The sequence below is a fragment of the Diabrotica virgifera genome, chromosome 2 (genome assembly GCF_917563875.1).
Source record: "Diabrotica virgifera virgifera chromosome 2, PGI_DIABVI_V3a".
NCBI lineage: Eukaryota > Metazoa > Arthropoda > Insecta > Coleoptera > Chrysomelidae > Diabrotica > Diabrotica virgifera.
In genome coordinates, this window is record NC_065444.1 from 27,554,534 (window position 1) to 27,562,761 (window position 8,228).

Genomic DNA, 8,228 nt, shown 5'->3' on the forward strand with positions numbered 1-8,228 from the left:
AAAAGAAGATCAGGTCCTACGGGTGGTCAGGTTCAGGATCAGATCCCCATTTTGTTAAATGATGAATAGACCAACGTGGACAAAGAGTGATTTTAGGTGATAATAAGCTGGTTGTAACACAAGAACAATATGAAAGCCTCAATGTTAATATAAACATTTTTAATAGGTACTTAGAGAAAGAAAGTGCATCTTGGTTTGTATTACAAAATTGGTTGCACTGCACACATTCTTTTTAACTAGTCTAGATACAGACGAATTTAATTATGTGGGAACTCAAAATATGGTACATCTTGGTACACCACAATAAAAATTCTGAGGACTGTTAGTACTAGAAAAATGAAACCCCATGCTGTGAAAATACTTTTTATTTACCTTATTAAATTGTTCCAAAAATAATAAGAATATGGGCAGATCTTAGCAAAAGCACATTCTTGATATGTCTCGACATGATTTCATCTATTTTGTTATTGTTGTTCACCTATTTCGAAAAGCAGATTGTTTTAGGGTTGTTTTATAAACAAAATCCTGACTTTATTAAATTTCGTGTGTGTTTTAGATGGTGAAATGGTATACAGCTTTGAATATCCTGTAAGAAGTATTACAGGAGTTCCATTTAGACCAGCTGTTGTTACTTCCGATAATCAACATTTGGTAATGTCAGGAGCTGATAAAACAAACAGAGATTGCATTTTTGTATACAATGCTCAGAATGGCACTTTTGTACACAGAATACCACTAAAAATGTGTGCGATTAAGGTATTATTGTATTAATTATGTTGTATTGTATTAATCTAGGCATAACTTTGTGTTAACACATTTGCTGAGGGTCATAGGCGTAACCAGGATGATCCTAAGGGGGGGTTACAACTACCTGAAAGGGGGGGTTACAACTACTGGAAGGTCTTTGAGGGCTATGGTGTTAAGAGTATAGAGCTCAAAGTACATCCCAATGGGGGGGGTTACAACCCCCAAACCCCCCCCCCCCTGGTTACGCCTATGCTGAGGGTGACTCTGATCGGAGTCAAAGATACTTTACTAGATGTGCATGACTCTGATCAGGAACAGTAACCTGATGATTTTAAATGAACATATATTTTTGCCTCTCCTGGATAACACTCTCGCGAAAAGTCAGCAGCTAATGTGTTAAGTATATAATTATTTCATTTATGTCCAATAGGATGTAGCTGGACTGGTGGCTATGCCTCACAAAGGTCACTTAGTTGCTGTAATGACAACAGATAAAGGAGCAATAATTGACATAAGGTCTAAAAAATATTTACGTACAGTTCCAAAATGGGGTGGTAGTATAACTAAAGATGGAAAGTATGGATTGTATGCTCCATCAAGGTACGATTATTTCTTTACATAACAATTAAAATAATTTATAAATCACATATTATATTGTTTTATTGTCAATTAAAATGAATGAACATGTATTCTGTCTATTTAAATAAGCTAGAGTTAGATCAAAGATGATTAAAAATAAGATTTTACATATTTTCAGAGGAGGACTGGAATTAATAGAGTTGAAGAAAGGTCAAACATTTAGAACTTTCATACCCAAAGTTGCAGAAGGTGTGTTTTCTATAATTTGTCGATTTAACAGTACTGACGAGTATGTACTCTACTATCATAGTGGGAGAAAAACATTACGAGTGTTTAGGTAAGATTAATGATTACAGGTATTTTAAAAGAATACTTAGACTGGGAAGTTATAAAACAGTGGAAAGGTTGAGATGATACAGATATTGCCAAGAAGTAAATATCATGGTTGTGTGTCCTTGAAATGGGAAAGGATATTTTCGTCCCTACTTGTTTAACGTTTTATAGTTATTTGATAAAATTTCATTCAATATTAAACTTTAATATTTTCTATTACTAGAATTCTTAATATTTAATCACTTTTATTTGTTATAGAACCTCTGATGCTGAAATTGTAGCAAATTATAGAGTTCAAGCAGAGCTTACAGCTGTTGAAAGTACTCCAGACGGAAAAGCATTAGTGCTCGGTACTGTAGATGGATGTGTCTCAGTTTTAGCTATTGTTGACACCAGCAAAGATGACATGAATCAATATTTATCAGAAATGCCCTCCAGAGATGAAGAAGTAAGTTATTTCACTTTTTATATTAAATAATTGAATATATATATCGACAGTTGAAAGGTAAAAGGTTGTAACACTCTAATCAACTTTTTTTAGGAAGTAGAAAAAAAATTCCATTTAAGTAATTTTATGAGGAATTAACCTAATATTTTTTTTATTAATTTGTAGAATATTTCATCTATAAATTAAGGGGGGGGGGGTATAGTTAATTCTGCGTTTTTTTGCATAATTTTAAAACGTTTTCCCTTGAAAGTGGTGGGGTTAAATTAAATGGGTAAAAGGATATCTTAAAGAACAACACTTGAAGATGATTCAGTTAAATTTTTATTGAAAAATATTAAACAATGAAGCAGTGGCGTCATTTTTAAGTAGACAATCCAAAAAAGAAGATGATTTGCGGTGTACACTATATTATCTTCGGACAGAATCATTTGAAACATATAAACCAAAAAGATTATTTTAGTTTAAGAGTTTCTTGAGGTAGTGACGTCGAGTTTTTATGATTATATTGATTTTTAAATTCATGGTATAACTTTAAAGTGAAAAAATCGAAAAAAAAAACAAAAAAAAAGTGTGTTTGGTAAAGAGAAAAATGGTAATACAGTACAACCTGCCATATCCGGACCTGTCATATCCGGACCTCCCCATATCCGGATGGTTCTGCTCCGTCTGGATCTACCGAAATCTACCGAGAAAGGCAGTCCTGCTGTTGGACAACGCACTAAAAGAAGAACTAAAAGATGGCGAAATAATGTATTATAGTATCTATAAAACGTGTCTATCGACGAAAGTTATTGACGGCGTTGATTACTGGAATGTATGAAGGAGAAAACGTTTCAGAGACTGTAAAAGAAGTAGTGGTCTTGATATCCGGATTTTTTCATATCCGGATCGGTCTGTCGCCACATTGATCCGGATATGGCAGGTTTGACTGTATAAACAAAAAAATTGTTAAAATAAGCAAAAACTCGACGTCACTACCTAGTAAATTATCTAAAAAAGAAGTGTGCAAAATTTCAGAAAGATCGGTGCATTACTTTTTGAGTTATGATGTACACCGCCTCAAAAAAACATGTTTTTCAGAAAACATGTTTTAAAAAAAATGTAGTTTTGTCAATAATACTAAGAAATTTTTTGTATAGTATTTTTACTACAAAAGCGATATTACGTAGGTCAAAATTTTTGATGTAAGAGAACTGTCAAAACATTAGAATGTGACTTTTCTTTATTGTCATGTTTATAATAAACATGGCAATAATGAAAAGTCACATTCTAATGTTTTGACAGTTCTCTTACGTCAAAAATTTTGACCTACGTAATATCGTTTTTGTAGTAAAAATACTATATATATCCATATCTCCGTCAATTTTGCTCAGATTAACTTGATATTTTAGTGGTATACTCTTGAAAATATTTACAATCGAATAAGCCAATAAAAAAAATCGAAAAAAATAATCTAAAATACTATACCCCCCCTTAATGAAAAAAATTATTAGGTTAATTCCTCATAAAATTACTTAAATGTAATGTTTTTTTCTACTTCCCGAAAAAAGTTGACTTGTGGGTTACAACCTTTTACCTTTCAACTGTCGATATAATAACAATTATTGTTAACTGTAAAAACAATATTTATTTAACAAAATCCAGGAGGTGTTTCGACATCACTGTCATCATCAACACTAGCTCTGGTCTCAATCTTTCGTTTCAAAATGATACCCCCAGGACAACATTTAGATTGTTTGTGTATTTCAATAAACCACTACTAAATGCTTTTATTACTCGTCAAACCAGCATTTTAGAGCAGCTGTAAACAGAAACCTTTGAAATAAGGCCGCACGAAATAGGAAGAAGATATGAATTGATTGCAGGAGTAACTAAAAAGATGAAAAATGAATATCAATGTGGAATGAAGTACACACTTCTGTTGTATGTAGGCATATGCATTATATGCATAAAATTTATCCACGAAGGAGTGGAAATACAAAACGTTTTCGGTCAGGTTGACCATCATCAGTGTAAACCTGGAAATAAGTAAACCACTAAGATTAAAAAGCAAAAGGGTGAAATTTTGACAGTTGAAAAAATTTAAGAAAATGTGGTTACTTACGTCCAGTGTACAAGTAATTGTAACTAGCCACTTCAATAGGTATAAAAACCTCTAAAATACATTATTGTTACATGCTATATTAAAAAGTGGTCGACATTAAGTTAATGTCTTCAGATTTAAAGATCACATGTGAATGTATTTCATCCTTGCTCGAAAATTGCACAAGGTATGTACTTGTGTTCAGGTGAGAGGTTGCGAACCAACTGATTAGACAGTTTGGTGCCAGGAATGTATGACAAGATGTCAAAGGAGGTTAGGTGGATTTTTCATCTGTCAACCGAAAAAATTTTTAACAAAGAGATTAATATTTAGTTTTAATTGGTATATTGAAAAATGCAGGTATTAAAAAGTTTAATGAGAGTTCTAATTTGAAATTAAGGTAATACATTCCTTAGTACAAACTGAATTTAAAAAACAAAAATCTGCTCCAACAATATGTGACGTCATAAACTGTTTTTCAAAATTAAATGAGTGGAAGAATTAAATTTAATTAAGTAAAGTTATGATATTGTGATGAATGGATATTGTTGGAATTGTCTAAAAGTATTTAAAAGACCAAAGATATTGAAAGCATGGTTGGTTGCATATGTTACAGGAAACTAAGGAAACTAATTATTGATAGAATAAGAAAATACTAATAGTATCTGTAAATTGTGTGAAGTATAGAATGAAATGAGAGCTAAAATCAAAGAGGAAAATATGTTTAAAAGATCATAACTTTACTTAATTAAATTTAATTCTTCCACTCATTTAATTTTGAAAAACAGTTTATGACGTCATATATTGTTGGAGCAGATTTTTGTTTTTTAAATTCAGTTTGTACTAAGGAATGTATTACCTTAATTTCAAATTAGAACTTACATTAAACTTTTTAATAGCTGCATTTTTCAATATACCAATTAAAACTAAATATTAATCTCTTTGTTAAAAATTTTTTCGGTTGACAGATGAAAAATCCACCTAACTTCCTTTGACATCTTGTCATACATTTCTCAGTTCGTAACCTCTCACCTGAACACAAGTACATACCTTGTGCAATTTTCGAGCAAGGATGAAATACATTCACATGTGATCTTCAAATCTGAAGACATCAACTTAATGTTGACCACTCTTTAATGTAGAATGTAACAATAATGTATTTTAGAGGTTTTTATACCTATTGAAGTGGCTAGTTACAATTACTTGTACACGGGACGTAAGTAACCACATTTTCTTAAATTTTTTCAACTGTCAAAATTTCACCCTTTTACTTTTTAATCTTAGTGGTTTACTTATTTCCAGGTTTACACTGATGATGGTCAGTCTGACCGAAAACGTTTCGTACTTCCACTCCTTCGTGGATAAATTTTAAGGATTTTTTAATAAATGCATATGCCTACATACAGCAGAAGTGTTTACTTCATTCCACATTGTTATATTGAAGGTATACAGCCAACTACAGGGTTTACCACCCCCTTTTTAAAGTTTTAAAAATGAATATATTCAATAAAGGCTTGCATTGATATCATCAATAATAACAAATTATGGAAATGCAAATACACACTTCTATAGTCCACACATTGCTAAATTTCTACAAAAAAATTGAAGACAAAACCAATATAAAAGTTTGACACAAAAACACCAGGCATTCTTTATTAAATTGGATTATACAGTCGGTTTGCTAAACTCAGACACAACTGGCTAGTGATTTTAGAAGGTAATTTTTTTGGTTTTGACCAATTTTGCCAAAATTGGTAAAATTACTATTTAGTAATTATTAACTATTTAGTAAGTATTTATTTTGCCAATTTTACCAAATTGGCAAAATTACTTACTAAAATCACTAGCCAGTTGTGTCTGAGTTTAGCGAACCAACTATATCAGGGAAGGTGTGGAAGAAATGGGTAAAAGATGGATAGGTGATACCAAAGTCCAACGTTCTTATAGGGCATAAGGACAACGAGAAGAAGAAGATTATATCAGATGAATGTAATATATAACAGACTCGTTTAGACTTAGACATATTGGAAAGCTACCATGCATATTCATAGGTAAACGATAGACTGTGGATTATAGATTTCAAGGGAGCCTTTTAGCTTTCGCCTAGCTCTGACATCAAAGCCCTTTTATGAGCTTACATCTATGTTTTAGAGTAAAAGTTTCGAGCTTCTGAGAAAGCTTTAGGTAAAAAATAATAGAAATAGAAAGAGATAATAGAAATTTTGTTAAAATTTGGTATGAAAGCAGCATTAACCTATATTGTGATTATTTGTAAACATCTATTCTGTATTTATTGTTGTTCAAATATCAAGTATACACCAAGTTAAAGTATATACCAATGCATTAAACACAATATTATTTATGTTATTTAGAATACAAACAGAATTGTAGAAGTAGTACATAATTAAAGTAAACCGGGACTTCGATATATGAAAAACTAGCTTTTAAAAATGTTATTAATACTTACAGCTAATAAGCATTGTCCTGATACCACAAAAAAGAGTCTATTAACTATATTTACAACATTTTTAAATACTTAAAACACAATCAAAACACTTTCATTCAATTTTATTTGCACACAAAATGAATGAATGTAGATTCTTCTTCTTTCTTTGATGTCATTGGAATAATCGTCACAAACAAACCACGTAATTGATAGTAGCGTTATTCAGCCACTTAGCCTTTGTCGAAGGCTATGGCCTCTAACTTCGTACCTATTCAGCTACTTCTAGTTTGACCATATCGTATTTAACGAATATTTTGTATTTATGTAAATTTTTTGTTTTAGTGGAAGAAAAAGGTAGATAAAATGAAAGCTCAAACAAGATTTAAGGCTGTGGGATCTATAGCAAGACTATCTACAACATTTTCTAATGAAGCTAATAATAATCAAATTACTGAAAATGAAACAGTTAATGTTAATTAAAAATAAATATGTATAATTAAGAACAAAGATTAAAATAGATAATTATTTTAAAGTTTAATTTATTTTTTATTGGAAAAAGTTGTTCTAAAGTGTGTTTATACAATACGTACCTAATAAGAAAATCAATATTAAAAGTTGTCGAAAAATATTAGTAGTTTTTCAAAAGTAATATTTATGAAATTTAAGAACGTAAAGAGGAAAAAATCCAATTTTTTGTTATTTCTCGAATTGAAATCGAAAATAATAGTATGTTAAACGTAGAAGTACGAAACGCTTTTCACTCCAGGTTTTTAGGTCATGTTCAGAAGTATTTTTTCGTAACGCTTTGTCTGTAACTGCGACAGACAAAAACAAAAGTGATAGGGCAAAGGCCGTTACTACTTTCCGCTCACTTATGTTATTCTCGAATACATGAGTTACTAGGGTTATTCGTAAATGAGAAAGAATGCGAAGTGCTGGGAGAAATCTAGCAACACTGCCTCAACACTTCAACTCTCCCACTCCTATTTTCGTCTCGCTGCATTGCTCAGTATCGGCCTAGCAGCCTTCGAAGATGGAGGTCCCGGTCGCTGTTACCGCCAATGTGAAATTCATGCTGTGATGTAGAGATGGTACAGAATAGCACTTTTCGGTAGTAGGTTGGAACTGAACCTATTCCAAACAAATACCTATTCCAGAAACCTAATGCGAGTTTCTGATTCCGACGTGAAAAGACGATATATCGATCGCACTAGCTTGTTCCTAGTTGTGCCACTATTGTCTTGCGCTGCATCAAATTCAAACGATCAAACTAGTGGGTACCTATAATTTTGTATTTTTAATCTAGAGGATGTATTTAATTTAATTTTTAAAAATATTTATATTTCTTACAATGTTTTTCCTACAATTCGTAAATCTATATAACAGCTATTAAAACAAATTTTTCTTACATGTAATTATGGGTTTTTAAATTACCTAAAGTCGAGGTTTATTCAGAATTCATTTATGCAAATGGAAAATGAAGACACTAAGTTATTACAGAAGATAGGATCGATTAGATTATAGTAATATAAATAAAAACATAAAGCGAAAGAGTCAAAATTTTAACAGTTTTAAATGACAACTATACCCGC

At 31.3% G+C, this 8,228-nt stretch overlaps 2 protein-coding genes across 3 annotated transcripts in view; one reads left to right on the forward strand and one right to left on the reverse strand.

Annotated features, from left to right (window-relative positions):
• LOC114332931 (transcription-associated protein 1) overlaps positions 1-6,790 on the reverse strand; it is a 206,440-nt gene extending 199,650 nt beyond the window's left edge. The window contains exon 1 of one of the 2 annotated variants that reach the window (XM_028282723.2): positions 6,658-6,790. The gene's annotated coding sequence lies outside the window, so the exon portion shown is untranslated. The remainder of the gene's footprint in view (positions 1-6,657) is intronic. The other variant, XM_028282721.2, reaches the window with a different exon arrangement.
• Positions 1-7,174, forward strand: part of LOC114332938 (NACHT and WD repeat domain-containing protein 2) — a 77,967-nt gene extending 70,793 nt beyond the window's left edge. Inside the window, exons 25-29 of the mRNA XM_050643499.1 lie at positions 557-756; positions 1,178-1,347; positions 1,505-1,663; positions 1,918-2,107; positions 6,979-7,174. Of these exons, the coding sequence (XP_050499456.1) occupies positions 557-756; positions 1,178-1,347; positions 1,505-1,663; positions 1,918-2,107; positions 6,979-7,116 (857 nt within the window). The 3' untranslated portion in view covers positions 7,117-7,174. The remainder of the gene's footprint in view (positions 1-556; positions 757-1,177; positions 1,348-1,504; positions 1,664-1,917; positions 2,108-6,978) is intronic.
• Positions 7,175-8,228: the final 1,054 nt, after the last annotated feature.